General features: G+C 58.2%; 3 protein-coding genes across 26 annotated transcripts in view; 1 reads left to right on the top strand and 2 right to left on the bottom strand.

Moving 5' to 3' along the window:
• Positions 1-12,926, bottom strand: part of KIF1A (kinesin family member 1A) — a 41,399-nt gene extending 28,473 nt beyond the window's left edge. For all 23 annotated transcript variants that reach the window (XM_088060980.1, XM_088060981.1, XM_088060983.1 and 20 more), the window contains exons 1-11: positions 12,761-12,926; positions 7,274-7,425; positions 3,219-3,295; positions 2,940-3,119; positions 2,397-2,462; positions 2,087-2,265; positions 1,621-1,732; positions 1,179-1,256; positions 797-862; positions 489-506; positions 56-131 (exon numbers count right to left, since the gene is read on the bottom strand). In XM_088060980.1, coding sequence (XP_087917106.1) covers positions 56-131; positions 489-506; positions 797-862; positions 1,179-1,256; positions 1,621-1,732; positions 2,087-2,265; positions 2,397-2,462; positions 2,940-3,119; positions 3,219-3,295; positions 7,274-7,379 — 958 coding nt within the window. In that variant the 5' untranslated portion in view covers positions 7,380-7,425; positions 12,761-12,926. The remainder of the gene's footprint in view (positions 1-55; positions 132-488; positions 507-796; positions 863-1,178; positions 1,257-1,620; positions 1,733-2,086; positions 2,266-2,396; positions 2,463-2,939; positions 3,120-3,218; positions 3,296-7,273; positions 7,426-12,760) is intronic.
• A 1,478-nt stretch (positions 12,927-14,404) lies between these two features.
• AGXT (alanine--glyoxylate aminotransferase) lies at positions 14,405-18,563 on the top strand. 2 transcript variants are annotated; one of them, XM_014258366.2, is made up of 11 exons: positions 14,405-14,703; positions 14,828-15,020; positions 15,366-15,430; positions 15,515-15,603; positions 15,881-15,951; positions 16,245-16,329; positions 16,602-16,697; positions 16,920-16,989; positions 17,108-17,203; positions 17,402-17,530; positions 17,800-18,563. In XM_014258366.2, exons 1-11 carry the CDS (start codon positions 14,464-14,466, stop codon positions 17,905-17,907), a joined length of 1,242 nt encoding a protein of 413 aa, XP_014113841.1. In that variant the 5' UTR covers positions 14,405-14,463; the 3' UTR covers positions 17,908-18,563. The 2 variants fall into 2 exon arrangements, with proteins under 2 accessions (XP_014113841.1, XP_005529687.1); XM_005529630.3 differs by having other exon boundaries at positions 15,503-15,603.
• A 130-nt stretch (positions 18,564-18,693) lies between these two features.
• On the bottom strand, positions 18,694-23,071 carry MAB21L4 (mab-21 like 4). Its single transcript, XM_005529631.2, has 5 exons — positions 22,588-23,071; positions 21,295-21,517; positions 20,333-20,486; positions 19,187-19,543; positions 18,694-18,993 (listed from the first exon to the last, which is right to left on the bottom strand). The coding sequence occupies exons 1-5, from the start codon at positions 23,069-23,071 to the stop codon at positions 18,901-18,903; spliced, it is 1,311 nt and encodes a 436-aa protein (XP_005529688.1). The 3' UTR covers positions 18,694-18,900.
• Positions 23,072-23,274: the final 203 nt, after the last annotated feature.

Below are 23,274 nucleotides of genomic sequence, written 5' to 3'. Positions count from 1 at the left end.
CACTCAGCTTGGCAGCCACACCTATCACCAGACCACACCTCCCACCTGTCCTCACCCAGGTTCTCCCGCAGCAGCCAGGTCAGCACCGAGTCTCGGTACGGGATGAAGTCTGTCTTTTTCTTCTTTTTGTTCTGGGAAATGGAAAGCAAAGGGAAGGGCTGTCAAGCTGCCTGCTCTTCTGAAAGGGAAGGTGACAGCTGGTCCCCAGCCATGGGGACTTGGGGCAGGATGGCTCTTCCCAGGCACTGCAACCTTGCCCAAGTACATAGGTCCCTGCCTGTGACATGCCCTGAGCTGGGAGGGTTGTTTAAGGCTGGCTACTGAAAGCCCCAGAGGAAGGAGGAGGCTGAACATTCTGCCAGCCCCCAGGAGAAGGATGGCTTGATTTCCAGGCAGTCTCACTCCCAAACCACTCTGCAACCCACTCCCACCCACTCACACTGTGCTCAAAACCAACACCTCTTTCTCCATCCAGCCTGGACACCTACCTTGTTTGGCCCCGAATCCTGCAAAGGAAATGGAGAGACTGTTTAAGGGAGATGCTTTTTTCCTTGGTACCACAGATCCCTGGCCCTCAAGTAGAGAGTGGCACAGGTCCCCCTGCAGATGGCATCTTCAGCAACCCAGCTTGTCCCAGCTGCAGAGACAGCTTGGGATGTGTCTGCCCACCCCTCAGAGCTGGGATGCTCCATCCCATGGAGCTGGGATGCTCCATCCCTCAGAGCTGAGCCCACCCCTGCTGGCCCGAGCCCATTTCCCCCCAGTGCTGCTGTTTGTCTGTTCTCCAGCTACCTACCATTTCAGCCAGGGCAGAGATGACTTTCCCCAGAGTGGTCAAGGACTTGTTGATGTTTGCTCCTTCCTGGATAGAAGAGGAAAAGCCCAGATGCTCAGGCCCCATTTCAGAGCCACATTAAAGGAGAAAATGTGGAATATCCAGTATGGTGTGGGCAAAGAGCAGCTGGTCTTACTGGGTAACCAGCACCCCCAAGCTGGGATTCATGGACCCTGGTGAAACTGGCACTAGGCAGCTTTCAAACAATCTGATCAAGGATTTTTTGTGGCACAGTGGGCAAAGAACCAGGCAAGGAAAGGAGATGTTTTGGCTGGGGATGAGGACGGAGGGAGGAGGACATGGTGTCCCCACCAGCAGAAGGGGATCTCAGGTCAGCTCTCACCTTTAGCCTTGTGCCCTTGGCGCCTGTGGAATCTGCTCGCTCGCTCCCAGCCAGGTCCACCAAGCTGATTTTGCTGACCTGCAGGCAGAGGGGAGGCTGTCAGCCCTGTGGGCACAGCAAACCTTGCCCAGCACGAAGCCAAAACCTCTTGCAGGATGACACTGCTCTAAGGGCAGCAGTGGGCTCTGCCTTGTGGGAGTTGCTCAGGAGCAGAGCTAATATCCTTGCAGGAAGGGCTGAAGGGGTACCAGCTGCCAGATATCCTGTCCAGGGGCCGGTCCCTCAAGGGACCACAAGCCTAGAAAGTGCCTGGGACTTATTCCCCTCCTGCTCCAATCCTCCACCAGGCTGCGCCACCTTGTCCCAAGCGCTGATGAAAGAACACAAAAGTTCTTTCTGGATCCACATGGGTTCCCCTGAGTCCTTCAGGCCCTGCTCTTACCTTCTCAGTGGTGATGTCTGTCTCGGCATCATGCCGCTTCTGCGTGAAGATGATGTTGAACACAGCGTGGGAGCGGCTGCTGGTCTCATTCATGTTGGTAGCAGCCACTGTGCTGCAGGGAGAGTAGGACAAGGAGGTGTGACACTCTGTGTGTGAGGGATGCTGGAGTGGCTGGTGGTGGGGTCAGGGCTCATGGGTACATGGTAGGAAGGCAAGTCTAGAGGACAAGAGAGGACTCTGGGAAAAGATGTGCACAAGTTCAGGCTTTTTCCTATTGTCTGCAGTGCACTTGGAAAGTAAGAGGAAAGTGAGGTGAAAGCAAGTGGGGGGTTACCCAATAGTCAGTGAGGAGGGGACTGCCACTTCCAGAGCAGCTGGACTGGTGAAACAAGGAAATTAAGCAGGACCTTCTAGAAGTGACTGCAAGCTTCCCAAACCCTGCCCATCTCCTCCTTTCTCAACTCACCGGGCTTTGTTTCCCGAGTCCATAAGGTCCTGGATGTCATTGTAGGAGGTCACAGCCAGCTTGGAAAGGTCCTCAACATATGGACCCATAAGGGGATGCTCCCTCACCCGCAGGTTCCCCTTGTTCTTGGGGTTCAGGAGGTCCCTCACACGTTCACAGTAGATCTCCATGTAGCTCACCTAGAGCAGAGGGCACAGGCAGAGCTAACAGAATGAGCCACCCAGGCAACCCCCAGAGAGGGGTCTGCACACTGGCACAACCTGTGGAGCCAGTGGCTGGAAGTGGGCTGGGCTGGCAGAGGGGTGCCTACCTCCACAGAATAGGACATGTTGTCATTCGTTGTGTCATTGATGCGGGAGAAGAGGTCCTCACACAGCTGAGGACAGAAGAGCCAGACTCAGCCCCCCTCCAGCAGGATGCTCCTGCCTGGAGTGCCCAGGATACAGGGATTTCTACCTTTTCACCCCAAAAACCAGCTGGAATGGCTCCTGGGGAGCTGGCAGAACCCCCCCATGCTGACATGGAGAATCAGCATGCCCAGAGTCCCACTGTGCCCTGCTGGGCCAGCATGCGGCAGCTCTCGGTTAGCAGCTCAGCACTTGGGCCACTGGTGCTCACACACACCGGCTTTGTGTGGCCAGAGCATAATCCATCCATTCCTGGAGTGCCTGGATGACCCTCCTTGACCCCCTTCTGGCAGAGCCATGCCAGCTCACTGTCACAGTAGTGCTATATTAGACCTTGAAAAAACCTGTCCTCACTCCCACCCTGCTGCCCTCTTTCCTCCCAGCTCTGCTTTTCCTTTGGGCATCCCTTTGGGATGAGGGAGACAGGTAGTGTTCCCCAGGCATACCTGTGGGATGATGCCTTGCTGGTCCTTCTCCTGCTTGCCCATCATGGTGTAGGATTTTCCAGCTCCTGTCTGCCCATAGGCGAAGATGCACACATTGTAGCCTTCGAAGGCGTGCTGCAGCATCTCCTCGCCAATGTCCCGGTACACTTGCTTCTGGGATGCATAGTTGATGTCTGCAGGCTGCACAGAGGAGGGGGACATGGAGAAATTTGGCAAGGAGGCCCTCCTGCCTCTCCCCAGCCCAGCCTTTGAGGCGGGCTCAGGCCTCCCAATGCTTACCGTAGTGTGGGACCAGTAGGAATAGTCAAAGCTGAAGCTTTTTGGTGTCTCTTTGGGCTGTTTTGGGTTCAGGATAGCTAGGGATAAACAGATGGGAACATGAGGCCACCAGCCATCCATGGTACCCCTGCCCCACCCCCCTGTCCCCCTCTCCATGTTGGAGGGATGGAGGGTGATGGGATTCAGTCCAAAACAGTCCTGGAAGGCGGACTGGGACTCTTCCAGCTCTGCAGTTGGGTCCAGAACCTCCAGACCCTAAAATCTGAAAACAGAGGAAGTTGGTGCCATGGCCAGCAGAGCCCAAGGAACAGGACAGAGCCTTGCCCAAACATCCTGCTGCAGACAGTGAGGGGGGACATGACTCCCTCCCACAGGTTCCTTCCTGCTGTGGCATCTGCCTGTGGGAGCCCAGCACTGGCACAGGAGGGTCACAGCCTTCTTCTACCCACAGCTGGGCCGGTGTGTCCAAAGCTCCCACGCTGGCACCTGTGGGGTGGGAGCAGCTGCAACCCCATCAGGGCTCCCCTGGAGCCCCTCTGGCTCCTGCCTCTCCAGGTCCCCAGCCCTAGCAGGGTGATTAATGCCTCGTGTCACACCACCAGCGGAAACAAGAGTCTGCTTTTGTCATCCCCTGATGAAAAGGACGTTGCCATGGAAATTGGAGACTGCATCACTGCTCTTCCTCATGCGATGTTTTTTTCCTCCCGTAGAGCATTTACCATGTGGGGTTTTTTTCTGAAACAACAGATGCATCAGAAGAAACCCAAACCAGTGGGTAATCACGAGATTCGGCCACCAGCCATGTTAGGTGACAATGAAGTGACATTGAGGCCTGTGCAGCACAGTTCTGTGCCCACTGCCCCAGCTGCTCCCTGCCACCACCGAGGATGAAGAAGCCATAAGCCAGAGCTTTCTCCATCCCAGCCTGCTCTGCCCTTCAGTCAGCCAGGGCTTGAACCACTCCTGATTCCAGCTGGGGTCCTCCTGAGCAGCCCCAGGCATGGTGTAGCTCACTACCCTGGTGTCTGATGCCCAGGTGTGTAGTGTTGCACATACAGATGCTTTCTGCCTTGAATCCCTCCTCCATTACCGCAATGGATATGCCTTCTGCTCCCCTGGAAAGGGTCCACTGCTTCTGATCTGAGCAGACAGCAGTGAGGCAGACTGAGGGAGGGTGGGAAGCAGGGTCAAGATCCAAGCATGGTGCTTCTGAGATGCTCCTTAGCATGGACAGAAGCCCAGATCTGGCACCAAAGAGGTGCCACCTACCTGCTGCAGGCAGCCTGACTCCAATGCTCTGGACACCTGCTGTGATCCAGGCGGATTAATTACCAGGAGAAAGGGCTGGGAAGTTGCAACTGGCAATCCTGCAGCAGCAAACAGGGATGTGAAGGCCCCTGGAAGAGCAGATCTTTGTGGGCAGCGTGGGTAGGCACCGTGGCAGCCCATTCCTGATCCCTGCCAATGCCTGGTTGCTGTGCTGAGGGCAGTGTGAAAAGTAGAGGTTGTGCAAGAAGTGGGATGGAGCATCTCTGATGGCTCCTGGCATTCAGCCTGGCAGCTCCACCGTGCCATCTGCTCCCCAGGTCTGTCTCTACCCTGCAAAGGTGACACTGACCACAACAAATGGGAGCAAAAACGAGTGGTGGAGCAGGCAGGATGGAGCAGCACAAGGTTCCTGTTCTGTGTCCCAGTGCCAGCCCATGCTGGGCACAGGGCAGAGAAGCAGCTGGGGATGGCACCAAGCGGCTCCAGGCATCCCAGCTGCAGCTGCCCAGGGAAACCAGAGACTGGGACACAGGGGAGAAGGGAGTATCCCAAGAGGAGGCATCTCCTGCCCTGAGCTGAAACACTCATGCCATTCTCATTTATTTGCCTGCAGGCAGATGGATGCTACTGGTGGAATTTTTCCATTCCTGTGACCAGGCATAGAGGACTTTCCTATATGCTGCTGCAAAAGATTGATGCTCTGGGCCACTGGGATTCAAAAGGCAGGGAGGGGTGTGAAGGTGAAGACAAATATAGACACAAGGGAGCAGGAAGTAGGAAAACTTCTGGAGGTGTCCCTTGCTTTGCCCTGAAGAGCCAGCTGCATGGCAGAGCCCAGTGAGTGGGCAGGCATGAATCAGGAGAAAGCCCAGAACCCACATCAGAGAAAATAATCACCAGATTTTAAAGCCAGCAGAGGCACCGCTCCAGACAGAGAACATGAATGGTTTTGTGGGATCAAAGGCAGAGGTCTCCTCCACACCATCCTGGTGGGAGCCATCAGGAGAGGGGCCGGGAGTGTTGGTGCCCAGGATGGTGCCCACAGAGTGCAGGACACCACAAGAACAAAGCAGCAGTGTTGGTGAGCAGGTGGGTGGCTGTGGCAGCTGGAAGTTTGCAGGCAAAAGGACAGCAGATGAAGGCTGGTCCCTTCCTACCCTGGGCCCCGCTGCCTCCCACGGGGCTCAGTGCACTAGGCAGGAGAATAACCTGCCTCCCTGCCCCAGCACATGCAAAGGTCTCTGCAAAAAATCCTGGGAAGGGGAAAACTTGCTCTCACTCCCCTTGAACTTGTCATCTTTGTCATCCTGCAAGGAGCTGGGGGGATTGGGACAGTCCTGGTCTGCTGGCACTGCTGGCATCCTCCTGCCTCCACCAGCCACAGCAGCAGCAGGCTTCTGAGCCCCCCACACTTGTTCCCCAGCCCCCTGGCCAAGAGGATTAGCCAGTGGTTTGTCCATTCATGGAGAAAATCCTCACTGTCAGCAAAGGGCTCCTGCCTGCAGTCCTGCTGCTGTCCCTGGTGCAGGCAGAGGCCCGGGCTGGAGGGGTGGGGGCACAGGCAGGGTGTGCAGGATGAGCAGGGGCAGATGGCTCTGAACAAACACAGCCATGGTGGAAGTGGGGGATGCCTGATGCTCTTGACTGGGGCATGACAGGTTCCCCCCCCCCCAATCAGAACCAGAATGGGGAGCATCTACCCTACCTATTCCCTGGCCCTGGGCAGGTGGGAAGCTCCTGCATGGACAGGAGGCTTCCTCACCATGAGGGCAAAAGCTCTGCACCCCAGGCAGATGGAGAATTCCTGTCCAACCATGAAGGGAGAGCCCCCACAGGATGCCAGAGACCAGCAGATGCTGCCCCACAGACCTCCCATTCCTCCTCCCTAGTCCTGGGTTGGCCAGGGGGCCCATTGGGGTCCTAGAGCCACCCTGCACCCTTGGGTGCCATCCTCTCCCCACCAGCAGGGTTGTCATAGCAGCCTGCAGGCGGGGGTGGCTGGCACCGATGTCTCACCCACCATCGGTGACGCAGGCAGCCCCAGGCGGGGGGGCAGGCAGGCAGGCAGGGAGTTATTTTAGACACTGCCCCATCTGGAGGCTTCCAGAGCCAAAGAGGAGGGATTTGACTGCCATTCCCACACCACACTGCCAGCAGCTGTTATTTAAAGAGGGGCAAAGGCCAGACAGGCTCCTGACAAGACATACAGCCCCAAGCCTCCAGGCTACACCCCCCCACCCTGAGCACACCATTGCCCTGGCAAATCCTCCTCCCTGCCCTCCATCCTGCTCCTGTTGCATCTCCAGGAGCCCCAGAGAAGCAGGGATGGGATCTGGCACACTGCAGTGAGTGGTACCTGGCCTGGCAGTGCTGACAAAAATCACTTGCTGGCCCATGCACAGCTTCCAGGCCAGGCTGGATGTGGAAGAGCCTGATCTATACGGGAAGGCTGGGACGAGATCATCTTTAATGTCCCTTCCAAACAAAACCGTCCTGTGATTCTGTGATTCCCCCCTCATTGCCTACTGGGAAGTACTGCCCCTTCCACCAAAGTCCAAGGGCTCAGTGCCACGTAGATCCCACCACTGCCATTTCAACAGCAGGACAGCATTTCTCCATGGAAAGCTGCCATCCTCCCCACATTTCCTCCTCCAAACGACTCGAGATGCTTCAGGCATCCTCACCAAGGATCCCTGCAGGCCAGGTACGGCTTGCTGCAGTGGCCACACCACATGTGTTCCTTCCCAGGCAGCACCCAAAGCCCCCCCTGCCCCGGAGGCACTCACTGGTGGTGCTTCCCGACATCTGGATAATGCATTTCGATTCCCGGCTCATCTCCCGGGAGTTGAAGGGCCGGACGCGCACTGCCACCTTCACGGACGCTCCCGCCATGGCGCTGCCTGGACGTGGGTCCTGCTAGTGAGGAGCAGTGGCTGTCCTGCAAAAGGGAAGAAAAGGGAAAATTTGCACTCCAATCCACATCTTGCAGCTGTGCAGGATGAATGGAGAGCCTGTGCGAGGAAACCTCCTGGGAGCACTGTTCTGCCTCTGCCTGAAAGATGACATTTTGTTTCACAGCTTGATCTGCCCGGATTTTACCTCTCCCTTCTCCCTGTCCTACCCAGCTCAGTCCCAGGGGGCACCCCTGCCCTTACCCCAGGGTGGCACTGGAGCCTCCATCACCCTGCAGCAGCACTTGGTGGGCACCCACAGCAGCAGACAGAGCCCTGTAGGCACTGCCAGCACCAGCACAACCCCCAAGGAGCAGCGTTTCCATCCCAGAGTGCCAAAGGCACTGAGCAGGCACCCCCTAATCTGCAAGCAAGTCCATAGGCCTGTTACCTAAGCCTCCTGCCTCCACTGCAAGCCCAGCAGAGCAGGGACTGGGCAGCAGGACACAGTGGGGCAGGGAGGAAAGTGATGGCATTCCATTGAGAAAGGAGGCGGTTGTTGAGCGCAGCCGCTGGCATGTGCCTCCCATTCAGCTCCCACAAAGCAGACGTGCAGTATCAGCACCAGCAGGCCTTCCTGGGAAGCCAGTGGCCATTGCACTCAGCTGAAGCCCCTAGTTTACCATCATATTTCCTGTCCTTTTGCTAAAAATTATTCATTGCAAATCTCACAAGGCAAAACAAACCCCTCACAACATCTCCCAGAGCAGTTGTCCATCCCAGCACTGATGCCCAGTGCTCTGCAGGCCATTCCCACCTTCCCTCAGCTGCAGTTAAGCCTCAAACATTGGCCAGAAAATGATACTGGGATCCTTCTACATCCTTCAGGATCCTTTTGGACCTGACAAAATCGCTTCCTGCCTTTTAACATCTATCCCTTTTCCTGCCTTTCCCTGCTCCCTGGCTCCCCATGCTGAGCCTGGCGGTGAAAATGGAGCACAGGATCTCTCAGGAAATGGGTAGGAACTGCTCCTCTGGCATTCCACCTGCAAGATTGTGTGTGAACTCCCTAATGCTTTTCAAGCCTGGGTTTTGCCAGCAGGATATTTGCTCTGGGAGGAATGAGATCAGGGAGAAATGAGATCATTAGGGAGCACCATCACAGCTCTGGTTACATGGGCCATGACCAAAAGGAAGTGGAGCAGTAAGGAGGGATCTTGAACATGACATGTGTTTTCTCCATAGTGGGAATGAAAAATTCGGGAGAATTTGTGGAAAAAGGGGGGAGAAAGGGAAGAAAAAAACAAATTCACAGAATAGAAAGTATCCCAAGAGAAGGGGATCGCTTTAAACTTAAAACTACCTGAGGTTTGACAGCTGTGGTTTGTTTTCCAAGGGGGTGAGAGGAAACCTTAGACAGTGGAAAAATTTGCATCAAGAAAGTGTTACAAGCTTGGCACTGCCTTTCAGAAACCCTTTGCCTATTTTATAAGTGAGCTGGCATGTCCAGCAGCACGCAGAGGACAAAGCTTCTTCTGTTGGAGTTCCCAAGCCCTCCTCTTATCTTCCCGCTGGGATGGCTCTGGAGCTCCCACTGTGCTCAGCCAGTGATCACACCCATAAATTCCAGAATTCAAACTTTTGGTCTCAGGCTTTCTTGAGCTTGAATTATTTTAAGCAGGTGTTTAACACCTCCCTCGAGTCCCTAAGCCAGCAAGTGGGCTGCTGCCTGCCAGTGGCCTCTGCCTCCCCACTCGGATGGGGGAAAGGAAAAGTTAAACAGGAGTGCTTGCCAAAGGGAATGAAGGAATTGTTTCTCCCATGAAACTATTGGATATATTCCCATGGGGAAGGGCTGCATCTTCTCGAGGCCATCAGCTCGAGGTGCTCCTCCCTGTGGCACCACTCAAGGACAATGGATTCATCCCCAGGCCAAACCCATCTGCCCCTGATAACTGTCCATGTCAAACATTTCACTCTCCTCCCAAGCCAAGACAGCTCCCTTCCCCAGCTCTGCAGCCTCTCCAGCTACCAGGGCTCTGAAGAGGTGGGTCAGATCCCTGGACTCCTGCCCGCTGCACAGCCCCAGAACAGCAACACCCACCAGTGACCCCACCAGCCCCAGGACTACCTGCTGCCTGCCACGGGCCACCTCAGCCCCTGCTCTTATCCCCTCCCACGCCCGTGCCATTCCCAGCCACTCAGCCCCATCACTTCCCATGAAGAAACTCTGGTTTCTCCTCTGAACCATGTGCCTCATCCTTTTCCATGTGCCTCATCCTGCTGTGTACCTTCCACTGCTGCTGATTTCCTTTCTTTGCCTTCTTCTGCCCAGTCAGCCCCACACCCCATACTCCCACCACTGCTGGCCATGAGAAACCCCCTTCTCACCAGCAGGACCTTTTCTCTCTCCCTGCCATCCACAGGCTACATCCCAGTGTATCACCATCTGGCTCTCCTTGCCCAGGGGTGTGAGCTCCTCTCCTGGCCAGTATTCCCTGCTGCAGAGCCCCAGTTCCATTTCCTGTTCCATCCATTTCCCTCAGCTTCCTTGGCTGGCAATGCACCATTTCCCTCTGCTCCTCTGCAGCTCTCCAGTTCCATCCCTGCCACGGCAGCACAAGGACCCCAGGTGACATTGTGTGCCCTTGGGGACCACCAGCAGACACTGACCCAGCTGCTTCTCATCCTCCTTTCCTTCCCTAGCTCAGCTGCAGGGAGGAATTCAGCCTGTGCCCATGGCATCACTGGTCATGGGCACTCGGCATCCTGTAAAGAGAGGGGCCAGGCTGCAGTGGGCAGGGCCAGGGGTAGGGCCAGGCAGCTCCCCCAGCCAGTGGGCAGCTCGAGCCCGGCCAGCTCACTCTGCCCGGGGGCAGCCAGAGCAACCACCACCTGCTTAATCTGCTGCCATCGAGAGAAATTCGATAAACCACGAGCAGCCTTTTGATGGGAGTGAGCCAGCACCGAAGTCCCGCTCCCTGTTCCCTCCCTGCTACCTCCCAGGGCTACCCTACACACAAGGGAGGTTGCAGAGAGGAACAGCCAAGTCCCTGGGGTCTGGAGGAACATCTAGACCTGTCCCCCAATTCTGCAGGGCGTCTCTTCCCCCACTTCCCGTGTTGCCTGCTGGCTCTGCCCACCCCTATGACCCACCATAGGGAGGAACAAAAGGCCTGGAGAGCCACAATTAACTGGATCAGCTAAGATTAATTGGGCAGAGATTAGCTAATGAAACCACTCTTAAATCCAAGGGCTACGAACTGGCAGCCTCTCCTGCTGAGAGGTGACCAGTAAGACAGGGAGCATTGTCCCCAAGTGCCACCAGCCACCAAGCTCTTCCCCAAAGGATGCGGAGGAACGTGCTCTGCTGCCAGTCCCTCAGCTCCAGCAGATGACGAGGGAAATCCAAGGTGAGTTTCCCTTTGCATGCATCCAACCCCACGTCACCTCAGTGACTCAGTACTCAGACGCCCCATTTGGCTGCACCGGTGTATTCTCAGCAGCTGCCAGGCTTTGTTACGGTGAGCCCTTCCCCTGCACCCTTTGTTGGGGCCCCCCAGCTCTGACTGGGACCATGGGACTCTGTCCTGCCTCTAGGGCAGCAGGGAACACGTTGACAGATGACACGGCAGCGTCAGTGCCTGCCAGCCAAGCTCCTCACCCACCTCCCGCCCCACACAGGACAAGGGGCCATGACGGTGCAGTTTTCTCCAGAGCAGCACCTGCCAGGCAGGGAAGCAGCTCAGAGGACAGCCCAGGACAAGGGCAAATTCCCCCCGTGCTCAGATGAAATCCAGCCCCTGCTTCCCCGGTGTCATCACAGGCACCCTGCCCATTGCCCCTTCAGATCCTGCCCACCCCAATGCGGGACAAAGCTTCAGGGCAGAGTTTGCAGCTCCCTGAGGATTTTCATGCACATTCAGTTTACAGGTAGCAAATGTAAAGGATGGATGAGGGTTTGTGTTCCCCATCTCTGCTGCAAAGTAACCCCACCCCCATCCCTGCTCCCTCCATCCTCTCTTCCAGACACTCAAACCCAAAGCAGGGAAAAGCTGCACAGAAAAGGCAGTGAGCTCCAGTGGGTGCCCAGCATTGCTGGGCACGGAGAAAGGTTGCAAGGGAGGGGGCAGACAACAGATTCCTACAAGACCCAGGGCTTGAGGGGCTGCAGCTCTTGCCACATGCAGGGAGGTGGAAGGCGGTGGCAGCATCTTTGCCAACACCAGCTGCCACCTCCCAGACAAAATGGAGGTCAGCAGCAGCATGCCGAGATGGCAGAGCCACCACACCCCTGGCCATACCCAGGGGAGGGGGAGGGTCTGCTGCCTCCCTGCCCCCCAGTGCCACGAAGGCCACCTGCGTGGGGCTGCTCTGGGCGCTGGGACGGGACGGGTGCCTGGGAGATGCTCGGCTGGGTCCTTGTCCTCCCCGAGCCCTGATGCTGCCGCATGGCACCTGAGCAGGCAGGAGATCGGCTCACACGGGGGTCTGCAGGATCCAGGGGAGGGGTCACTGCCCCGTGAAGGGGGAGGAGGAGGAGGAAGAGCAGGAGAAGGAAGCAGAGGAGTAAGACAATAGGTCAGGTGCAGGGCTGCTCCCTGCGGACCTGGATGACCAAGCGTGGAGCTCTGCACCCCGGGACCTGCCCCTTCAACAGCCAGCAGCCACTGCACTGGCCCGCAGTGACATGGCGGCCCTTGTCCAGCCACTCCACAGCGCAAGGTCACCGGCAGCTGCTCGTCCTTGGGGGCCCAGAAGAGCTTTAGCATCGCAGCATCTTTGCCAGCTACCCGCGGTGAGAGCCCCAGGTGGGGCATCCGCCACTCCCTCCAGCGCTGCTGTTTAACTCTGAAGCATTATGATGATGACGCAAGATGGCTCAGCTGCATAACCACAGCCATCTGCCCCGGAGGGGAGAGCAGGGTTAGCTCTGGGGTACAAGGAGTTCCTGTGCCCCCGCCATGGGCTGCGGGGATGGCATCCTCCCCCTTGGCACCCCGGCTGGGGCCAGGGCAGCAGAGGCGTCTCCTCGTCCGCGGGCATCCTCCCCCACCCTGCTCCGGCTGGATCCTTCTGGAAGATGGGGCGGCACCCGGCGGTCACCGCGCTGGGGACCCGATGGCAGTTTTCCCCCCAGACAACTTCGAACATCGGGGGGCTCCGCAAAATGGCCACCGGCCGCAGCCCCCCCCCCGCCCCGCCCGACCCTCGGGGATGCGCATCCCGCTCCCACCCGCCACGCCTCGCCCCCGCCGGGGCCACAAGGAGCGTCACTGCCACCCCGTCACTGCCACCCCCACAGCCCCGATTCCCCCCTCAGCCAGTGCCCCGGGGGCGCGGTGGGGGTGCCCCGTGCCGCGCGATGCCGCCCGCCCCTACCTGTGATTCCCGTGGCCGTGCCCGTGGCCGGTTCGGAGGGGCGCAGCGCTCAGCCGTGGGCGGGGGCCGCCGGCATGAGGCCGAGCCGCGCGGTGCGATGCTGTTCCGGTGTCGGTGTCGGTGTCGGTGCCGGTGCCGGTGCCGGTGCGGGTGGCAGCGGCCCCGCCCCTGCGGTCCCCGCCCCACGCGCTGGTTGGCGGCCGCCGCCGCCCGGAGGGGGACGCGGGGACCGGGAGGGCGCGCTCGGGGATGGAGCGGTGACGTCAGCGCATCCCCCGGCCCCGGGCGTGCTGCGGAACCGCCGCAGGGGCGGGGCGGGGCGGTGCGGCACTCGGCAGCTGTCGCCTGGCAACCGGCACCGGTACCCCGGTCCTCCGGTACCTCGGTACCACCGGACCCCAAACCGGACCCCGGTACCGCTGTTCCCCGAGGAGCGGCCCTCGCCAGGGCTTCCCGTGAGCCCGGTGCCGTCAGTTCGCTCCTCCGTCCGCCGAGCCCCCGCCCGCCGCCCGGGGCACGGCCGCTCTGCCCATCTGCGCCCGGAATACAGAGCCAGCGCAGAAAGCGGATTATTCCTTCGCTGCCAGCTGTTTCCAGCAGCATGGCCACCCTCGCTCCACGGCAGCCCCGAAGCCACACGTCCCCGCCCCAGCCATGCCCCAAATCTTCCTAGAGGACAGGCAACTGGGAGATCTTCATCCCATATGTCGTCATGGCTTTGGGGGGGATCATGGCTGGGCAGCAGTCCCCAGGCTGACTGTGGCTTTCATCAGCCGTGCGGGAGCACACTCATCTGCCCTCAGCTCCTCTCAGTGGTAGCCACCCAGCTGCTGGGCAGATGTCCTCTAGGTGTCCCTTATGTCTTCAGCAGCAGCCACTGGTGCCAGTTCTCACCCCTATGCTGCCATCCTTAGCAAAAGCTTTACTCACTGAGGGGCTCCTCTGGGCAGGGACCCAGTCATGGGTCTGCTAAAGCTGGCAGCTTGTTTGCATTTCAGGGTATGGATGGCGAAGAACGTGCCAGAGGTTGGGCACAATGCAACATGCTATGGGTACACATGGCAGGTAACAGAATATCGAACTGCCACCTGGGGCCTGTGGCATTCTCAGCATACACTGGGATGCTCATGCTCCAGGCTGAGCCTGCAGAGCACAGCTCACTGTGGCAGGGAATGTGTCCGTGTCCCAGTCCACAGCCCTGGTGCACATCAGTCCCACTGGCCAGCCTCCTTCAGGCTGTGACCCAGCCAGATGCCCCTCTGCAAGACAGGTCCCTGGTCAGGGAGCCCTGGTCAACAGAAACTTTTTGCTGCAGGAGGAGCTATGAGCGTGGCAGCTGTGCCAGAGCAGCCTCAGCAAAGCCATCCCATGGCACAGGATCCAGGTGCCCAGAGCAGGGATCCCACCTATTGGGGTACTGTTGGGAAACATTAGCCCTGGTGTTGTGGGGGCCAAGGAGACAGGGACTGCCTGGGTGCTTGGGAGTACCAGAGGCTGGCGTACCTGGAGAGTGATGAGCACTAGCAAGGGGACATCCTCCAAAACGAGGGGCCCAAGACATCAGGGATAGCACAGGTGACACATTAACCAGACAGAGCAGGCAACCAAGGGTAGAGTCCAGACTGGCAGGGGGGAGCACTGAATTCTGGGTCAAGGTCCGTGGGGAAACTGGACACTGCTGGAACAAGATACACTGTGCTGCAATGCTGGCAGCTGCTCAGGCAGCCTGCACTGCTCCTCTTCTCTGGGCTCAGCTCCTGGGGACAGCACATCGTGCCATGGCCACCAGCCTGCTCCGCGTTCCCCCGCCGGAGGAGCTGCTGCGGCCCCTGGCCGTGCCGGAGAGGCTGCTGCTCGGGCCAGGGCCCAGCAATGTGCCCCGCCGCATCCAGGCTGCGGGCGCTCGGCAGCTCCTGGGCCACATGCACCCTGAAGTGCTGCAGGTGAGCTGCCCCAGCCCAGCTTTCCTTCCCTCCCCTCCTCTTCCTCACCCCCAGGAGAGGTTGGAACAGCTCTGCTGGGGCAAGAGGAGCAATAGCAGTGCTGGCCAGCGTCCTGCTGCCACAGGTAATGGATGAGATCAAGGCAGGTATCCAGTACGCCTTCCAGACACAGAACCAGCTGACCCTGGCCATCAGTGGCAGCGGCCACTGTGCCATGGAGGCTGCCCTCTTCAACCTGCTCGAGCAAGGTGACACTGCACTGGTGGCCATCAACGGCATCTGGGGACAACGCGCCGCCGATATTGCCAGGAGGCTGGGTATGCTGGGAGCAGGCAGATGGCATGGCAGGGCTGAGGGGACTGGGCTCGAAGGCAGGGTGCTTCCCCAATCCTGTCCCAGTCCTGACAGTGCTCAGTGACACAGCTTACACAATCAGAGAGCACTCTGCTAGAGAGCACTCAGTTTTTTTTCCAAGAATGATGCCGCTCCATCTATGTTGTTTTGGCTTTATGGCTTTTCCACTGGGCAAATCTGCAGGAGGTCAGACCCTGGCAAGTGGCTCTGCTCCTGTTTCATGCGTGACAAATTGCCCCATGGAGCAGGTGTCTGCCCAGTCAAAAGCATGCCCAAACCTCATTCTCCTCTGCCCAAATTCCTCCCAGGAGCCAATGTCTATGAGCTGCTGAAGTCCCCGGGCAAGTATTTCACTCTGCAAGACATCGAGCAGGTGAGTGCCAGCCACTATGCAGAGGGCACAAGCTGACCTCCAGTGTGGTCACCTTCCCTCTGTGTCATGCAGGGCCTGGTGCAGCACAAACCTTTGGTGCTCTTCATCACCCATGGCGAGTCCTCCACGGGGGTGCTGCAGCCACTGGAGGGGCTGGGCAAGCTGTGCCACCGGTCAGTGCATGACCAGCACCCGCAGGGACTGAGGGCACCCCAAGGTCACCACTGGGGATTTGGGCCTGCTGATTTATCAAAAAATTATTAAAATTTTGATAAATTTATCAAAAAAATTATTAAAAGTGCTAGGCTTTTCTCTGGCTCTGTTGTGCTGGAAGCAGTTGGTGCCAGTGAGACACGCAGCCCCTGTGGGGACCAGGATGCCAGGGCTGCAGGCAGAGATGTAGCAAGAGGAGGTGGCAGGAGCACGAGGCTGAGCTCTGTTCTCCCACAGGTATGGCTGCCTGCTGCTTGTGGACGCAGTGGCATCGCTTGGGGGAGCCCCCATCTTCATGGACCAGCAGGGTAAGAGCCACAGTGCCATCATGGGCTTCCAGGGGATGAAGGGGCTCATGCCTGGGACAGGGAGAGAGAGCAGTGGGATCAGCCCCTCTGCCTGCATTTTGGCTAGCAGCACTAGAAACTGGGGACCATCAGCAGTGCCAGGGGCCCTCCCAAAGCAGCCTGACCACAAGTAGGACCTGCCATGTGTGCCATCCTCGTGCTTCCCATCCACCACTTGCAGCTAGGTCGGAGGGCTCAGCCTTTTCCTGCTGGGAGCCTCTGGCTCCTAAGGCCTTGTCTTCCCTCTTGGGCAGAGATCGATGTCCTGTACTCGGGGTCCCAGAAAGTCCTCAACGCACCCCCTGGCAGTGCCCCCATCTCATTCAGTGAGCGAGCCAGGTAAGAGCAGCCCAATCTCACCAGGGTGGAAGGCAAAGGGGCTGGGGGAGACCATCTCCTCTCTGCCAGCCCACCTGCTTCAGTCCCGCTCTGTGGAGAGCATGCCCAGCAGCAGTGCTATGGGGGAGCCCATCCCACCCCTGGGCAGTGACTGGGAGCTGGAGCCAATCCCTGTGCTCACTTTAGGGGAGTCCCCGCTCCCACAGGGCCGATCCCACCTTGGAGCTGGTGGTGTTAAGGTTCCACCTCTCCCCAGTATTCTCTTCTGCCAGGGAGAAACTGCTGAGGAGGAAGACAAAGTCCCCATCCTTCTACCTGGACATGGGCTGGTTGGCAAACTACTGGGGCTGTGACGGTGAGCCGCGGAGGTGAGGGCAGGCTCTCTTGTTACCGACGGCTGCAACCACTCCCCACCCAGCCTTTGTCCTGGCTCAGGGGCTGCCTCCCCATCACCCCGGCTGCCGGTCACAACTCTCTGCACTGGGTGATGAGGAGGGAGGATGCCGTGCCTCAGTTTCCCCGGCCACAAGCAAGGGGCTGCTGTGCTGCAGCCGAGCTGAAGCCCTGTGGGTGCCCCTTGAGTTTTGCAGGTACCACCACACGGCACCCATCAACAGCTTCTTCAGCTTGCGGGAAGGCTTGGCCATGCTGGCAGAACTGGTGAGTGGCACCAGGCAGGCAGGGGAGCACCAGCAGCACCCACGGGGCTTGGAGGAACCGTGGGTACCAGGAGATGCCTGTCAACAGCAGAGACCTTCTCTCCCCTCTCTGCCCACAGGGTCTGGAGAGCTCGTGGGAGCGACACCAGACCAACTGCACCCAGCTGTGCCAGGGGGTGCTTGACATGGGGCTGGAGCTCTTTGTGGAGGAGGAGGTGGGTGCAGGGCAAGCCAACCACCAGCACCACGGAGTAGGGGCAGTGTGAGGACACAACCCTGTGCAGCTGGAGATGTGCCTGGGCAGATTTTAATGCCAGAGAAAAAACTCCCTCCTCAGTGATGCTCTCTCCTGGCAGTGTGCTGGGGTCACCAGGGGCCGTGGGACTGAAACCAGTTCCTCTCTTCCTCATCAGAAGGCCAGACTTCCCACCATCACCACTGTCAGGGTGCCTGAGGGCTACAACTGGAAGGACATCACGGCCTTTCTGATGGACAACCACGGCATGGAGATCGCTGGGGGCCTGGGCCCCACGGTGGGCAAGGTGGGCAGAGTCCTCCCCTCCCGCTGCCCGTGGCTAGGCACCGAACCTTGCATCCACCGCCACTCTGAAAGCGTGCGGCTGGCTATGTCCCATTGCCCGGAGCAATCACACAATCACCTCCTAATTGAATAACCGCGAACGTAATTAGCGGGGTGACGCCTCTTTATAGGGAACGGTGTGTTAAATAGGAGCGGGGGAGCTGTGTCGTGTGTCCCCAGCTCCACACGGGGCTGCTGAGACACTCACAAATACTCGCCCTTCCCCTCCAGGTCCTGCGCATCGGCCTCATGGGCTGCAACTCAAGCAGTGCCAACGTGGAGCGAGTACTCCGAGCCCTGCAAGATGCACTGAAGTGCTGCCAGCGCAGCAGGCTGTGAGCACCCCCGGCAGGGGGAGGCTGGGGAAGGTGGCCTGGCGCTGCCTGGCTGCAGGCAGCTGGCAGCAGAGGGTCCCCGCAGCACCCAGCAAGGCAAGGCACAGTGGAAAGAAGCTGCGATAGCAGGGGCCGTGGAGGAGAGGGATGTGCTCAGTAGATTAAGACATGTCTCGAAACTGCTTCTCCCATTACTCCCCAATGGCCTGGCCCCTCAGTTCTTCCCCTTGCCCTGGCCCCAGTGATAGTAAATCATAGAAAATTTGGGGAGGTAGAAAGAAAGGTAGGCTTGGCAAGCCCTGGGGAAAATGTTAAAAGTAGGCCCTGGGAAATGTTAGGCCTTGTGCTTGCTAAGATCATGTGAAACTGCACCTGTATAGTCAGTATATGATAAATGATATAATTGTTAGATGGGATTAGATAGAATTATTGTTTAAAGAATCATGAGAAACTATGTTAGGGGTTTGGGGGGATCATGAGAAATCCGTGCTTGGGTAAAATCAATGCATACAATAGAACAATGTAAGTTTAATAATTAATATGAAAGTTATATAACAATAAAGTATAAAAACACGTTCAACTCAAAACCAAGTCAGGTCAGATTTGGGTCTGTGTACCCCTGACACCCAGATCTCTTAATAAAGCACCTTCATATAACCATTCAGTGATTATGTGTTCCTGAATGCTAACCCTCATGGTGACCCTCAGCAAGCTGACAGAGGGCTGCATGCAGGATATGACCACAGGTCCCTTCCCCTCCCATCACCAACCAATGCCATCCCCCTCCAGGTTCTGTACCATGAAGCACCTAGTGCCCAGGTCCACCAGGGCAGCCAAGAGGCTGTGTATGCCCCACAGCTACAGCAGATGTGCTCTCTTCCCCTGCCACCTTCCCTCAATAAATGACGCAGCAGCACACTGATCTCTGGCCCTGTAGCTCTCCTTGCACCCCACCAGAGTTTTGAGACACCCTAATGGGGCAGCAGCAGGGTCCCACTCAGCTCTGCTGAGGGATTTCAGGAAGGATCTTGCTAAGGAGCTGGGACGCTGCTGAGTGGCGTGCGCTGTCCTGGATCCGGTACACCTGAAACTAAAGGCAGGTGGGAAGTGAGGGGAGAGGGCTTCCCGCTCTGCTTGAGCTCCATGCCCCAGCACTGCCAGCCTCCCACAGCCTCCACAGCATGCCAGAGGGTTCTGTGGGGACAGCTGCAGTGATCCCAAGCTTCCTAGCCCAGGTGGCTTCTGGTGCTGCCTGGCGAGTTCAGCTGAAGGGCTGGGGTTACCTGGCTGAGCAGCATGTCAAAGTAGGCTGTGTCCCAGTAGAATCCATCCTCGGTGGGGAGATGCAGGAGGGCTCGGGTTTCTGTGTCTGCCTGCCAGCTGCCACTGAACCCATGGAGGCCAAAATGGAAGCGGAGGAAGCGCTGGGGTTCCCAGGCAAAGCTCTCAACTTTATGGTAGAGGGAGGCAAGATCCGGGGCCGCTCCTTGGAAGAGGTTTTCCCCTGGGTTCAGGAAGTGGGGCAGGTGCTGGGTGGCCAGGCAGCGGAGAAGGATCACCAAGAGCCGGTAGACAGAACCTTCCAGGTCCTGCCAGTCCTCCGGAGAGGGGAAGAGCTCTGTGCTCCACAGCAACACCATCTGTGCGGAGAGAAGAGCACAGGATCAGCCACAAGGCATGATCCCAGCAAGGCTGTCCCTTCACACCCTGCAGGTCACCATGCAACCACTTGTGGGGCCAAATCCATGGGGGCTGGAGCAGATGATGCTTTTCTGAAGGCCAAATACATACATCTGCCCTTTTTCTATAAAAAAAACCCACAAGCACCACCCCCAAAACATCAAAGAATGCAACACAAAGCAAAGGATACAGGATTTGGGTTACTTGGAGCTGGAGCCATTCTGTAAGCAGAAAACATCCTTGCATCCTTCTTGACCCTTGGCTTGGAGAGCCATCAAAAGGCAGGGCACACCTGGATTGTGCAACCACGTGCTGTCCCCAGCATGGCCAGTTGGCATGGCTCCAGAATGTTGAAAACAGGTTGGGTGGGGAGAGGAGGTTTTTTTCTCATCAGAAACACCACCCTCAGCCCTGCACAGGCATGTCCCAGCACACTAGGGCACAGGGCAGCCTGCAGCATGGCACAGGGGTTCCATCCCGCAGACACAGGCAGCCTGGGCCAGGGGATGATGCCCTGCACACCAGTGCAGAGCCCCAGCTCTGAATTCACAAAGTGTCTCCAGCTGGAGGATGGCTGGTTTAATCCAAGGAAGGCTGGCAGCAGCACACATCCTTTCGTGGCACAACCATGAGCTGGCACACCCCAAAGCACTGCAGGCACTAGCCCTTGTTGGGGTTCCTGTGCAGGGGAGCAGCTGTGGCTCTGCTTGCCCACACAGCCACGGTCCCAGCCAGCAGAACCAACCTACCTTCAGGTGGTTGAAGGTGAGACTGCCTTTCCCATCCTCCCCTCCCCAGTCCTGGTCACGGAGCTGGTCGAGCAGGCGGAGGCTGTCCAGACGGGGTCCCCCCAGGGTGTCCACTTCTCGGAGCAGCTTCAGGATGGGAAGGTGAGTGGAGGATCTGGAGGAAGAGAGTGGCATCTGGTGGGAGGGGTGCTGAAGATCCTTCCAGGATGGGGAGAGTATGCCTGCAGTGACTTGGTGTGTGGGGATACCTCCGTGCCACACACGGGTCCCAGTCCATGCAGCATCTCAGATCTACCTCCTGCTCTTGCCTCTGGCAGAGCAGAACTTCAGAGGTGTGGAGTGAGATGAGAACACTGCTAAGCAGCTCCTCTGCCTTTCCAGGAGAATCAAGAGTGGAGTAAAGTGGGGTTGTGCTCCCCTACGTGTAGTGGGGAGGGGAGGCTGGGTTGCTCCCCAACAAGGGGCCAAGCAGCCAGCTGGACCACTTTGTTTCCAAAATAAACATGGTGTGGTCCAGCTGGCTGTTCAGCCCCACCATGGGGCTGGGTAGTTGTGCTGGCAGGCAAGATACATCAGCCTAGTCCTGTTCTGTCCTCCAGCCCACCTTGGGAGGCACCTCATCACCCTGCTGCTGTCAGGTGCTTAGACTTGTCTCAGAAGCCCAAGCAGGGACCTGAGAGATGCCACCCTCTGTACACTCAGGGTGCAGCTCCAGTGAATAATTATAGGGGGCTCCTTCAGTTGCATTCCCTCTCTTTCCCTGAGCTGTCTGAAACTTGTCTGAGATTTCTTTCTCCAACACAGGGAAGGGGGTTTGCACATCATGGGGGGCTGACTTCAACCCCTGCTGACATGTCCCCGCCCTTTCCCAACCTCTTTTTGCCTACACCCAGCAGTGCAGCCAGCCAGGGGAGATCCCTGGCACAGGATCACCCTGCTGTGCATGCAGCCGTGCCTCTCACCTCCAGCAATGGGGAGAGGCAGGAACAAAGTGTGCCTCTTCTGTGGCCTTCCTGAGGCTGCCTTCAGGGAAGCCACTGTCTCTCCGTCGCCTCTGGAGCCAGAGTGGCTCTTGCTGCCTCCTCACCACAGGAACAATGTCAAAGCGAATGGTCTTCCAGCTGCCACGGATCAGCAGGGAGAGCTCCATGGCATCTTCCCGCAGGTTTTCAGCACTGATGTCACCTAGATGCAGAGGGTTTGGCAGCAGTGAGGAGGTTAGCACAGCCAGTCCCGCAGGCTGAACCAGGTGTGTGCTGCAGCACCCGTGGCCATGTCCCACCCCACTCGACAATGCTGCAGTCTGGCTGCAGTTCCTTGGGTAAAACCCTTCTCCCAGTCATGCTGGGGTGGTTTTACAGGAAGAAGAGTTGCAGGGCTCAAGGGCAGGCACGGCAGGAAGTCTCAAGCGATCAAACCGAGCTGTGCTTCTGGGCAGCTGAACAGAGCCAAGAAAAGCAATGCAGCCCAAGAAAAATGGATCACAAAAGGTTCATTGCTTTGTGCGGGTGGAGGAGGATGAAGGACACTGGCTTGGCCACGGAGAAAGGAGGGGATGGTGGACTTCCTTTGACTGGGTTAGGAGACTTTCAGACCCACTGGTCCTCTCACATCACCCTTTCACCCTGGTTGAGCTTTACTTCAAGAAACACACTGGGAGAGGAAAGTGCATGAAGAAGGTTAAGGAACTGCTGTGGGCATTTCCCAGGGTCCCCTCCCACCACATCTTTTCCAAGGACACTGCTGCCAGCTGGGGCTGGGGTGTTCACAGGGTCAGACCCATGCCCCAGGGTCCTGCTCCAGCTCTGACACACTCCCAGCTCACTCTCCAAACAGCCTCCTCTAGGGAGCAGGGGGCACTTGGAGGCCAAGAGGTGGAGGGGAGAATGTGGTTAGGGTAAACCCTAACTTAAGCACACCAAGTCCTTAAGCAAACCCTACCTGGGGACTAGCAGCAGGGCTGGGTGAACCCTGCACCCACCAAGAAGGGTGCCATCTGTCCCAGGTGAAGATGCCTGAGGATGACTGATGCCCTGGGATGGGAGGGAATAATAGTTTGCATCTCCCCTTCCTTAGCTGGAGGCAAAGCCCATCCGAGCACGCAGCGAGGTGCTTGCTCACCTGGCCTGCAGGTGGGCCACATGCCCAGGAACATACCTCCCAGCATGTTTGCATAGGGATCACTGCCAAGCTGGGAAGCTGGGCAGGCACTGGAGGCAGCTCCTGGCTGGGAAGCACGCTGCCAGTGTACGTACCTGGCTGAAGCAGGAAGAGGCGCTGGCAATGCACGATGGCTGAAACAAGGAGCTCTTTCAGATGCTGGAGGATTTTGCCTGGAAGCAGGCACCCCGCACCACCTCCATGCTCCATCACATCCACAACACCAGTCCAGTCCTCCAAACCAGTCCCTGGAGAGCACACTCCCAGATAGCAGGTGTTCAGCTCTGGAGGATGCCTGCCTGGGGTGTCCCTGGGCTGGCACGCCAGCACACGCAGGGTATCACCGTCAATACGCACGGGCATCTCGAGAGCGACAGCGTCCTCAGAGGCACAGAGAGAGAACTCCAAGGCTTCCAGGTTCCTGGCGTACTCCACGAGGAAGCGGGGTTCCCTGGCATGGACGCTCTCCAATAGGGTGAGCAGGATGTCCTCGGCCCGCTGGAAATGCTCCATCCGCTGCCTCTCGCGGGACACGACCACCCCAAGGTAGCTGTGCCAGAGGGAAGTGTTGGCTTCCATGGCAGCTCTGCCGCTCTCTATCGCTGCTCCGAGCAGCAGTGAAGGTGCGTGGGCAGGGAGGGTAGGGCTGGGCGCCGGCGTGGGGCGGGCGGAGGGAAGCAGAGCCGGGCGTTGACAAGCACCGGGTGCTGGGTGGCTCCCAGGGACAGGTACAGGGCAAACCCAGGGCGGGGGCTTGAGTCACACCGTGGCCCCACTTCTGG

The sequence above is a fragment of the Pseudopodoces humilis genome, chromosome 11 (genome assembly GCF_049639895.1).
Source record: "Pseudopodoces humilis isolate 2021_Gansu_Grassland_sample_001 chromosome 11, ASM4963989v1, whole genome shotgun sequence".
NCBI lineage: Eukaryota > Metazoa > Chordata > Aves > Passeriformes > Paridae > Pseudopodoces > Pseudopodoces humilis.
Note: the sequence above shows the minus strand (reverse complement) of the source record. Positions and strands in the feature narration are given on the sequence as shown.

Bases quoted from the DNA above. Each gene is read 5' to 3' on its own strand.
- AGXT (XM_005529630.3), top strand. From the start codon at position 14,464: ATGCTGGCAGCTGCTCAGGCAGCCTGCACTGCTCCTCTTCTCTGGGCT. The intron at 16,698-16,919 runs GTGAGGGCAGGC...TGAGTTTTGCAG, and splicing joins TGTGACGGTGAGCCGCGGAG to GTACCACCACACGGCACCCA. The intron at 17,204-17,401 runs GTGGGTGCAGGG...CTTCCTCATCAG, and splicing joins AGCTCTTTGTGGAGGAGGAG to AAGGCCAGACTTCCCACCAT.
- MAB21L4 (XM_005529631.2), bottom strand. From the start codon at position 23,071: ATGGAAGCCAACACTTCCCTCTGGCACAGCTACCTTGGGGTGGTCGTG. The intron at 20,487-21,294 runs GTGAGAGGCACG...CTCTTCCTCCAG, and splicing joins GCCTCTCCCCATTGCTGGAG to ATCCTCCACTCACCTTCCCA. The intron at 18,994-19,186 runs GTAACCCCAGCC...ACCTGCCTTTAG, and splicing joins TTGACATGCTGCTCAGCCAG to TTTCAGGTGTACCGGATCCA.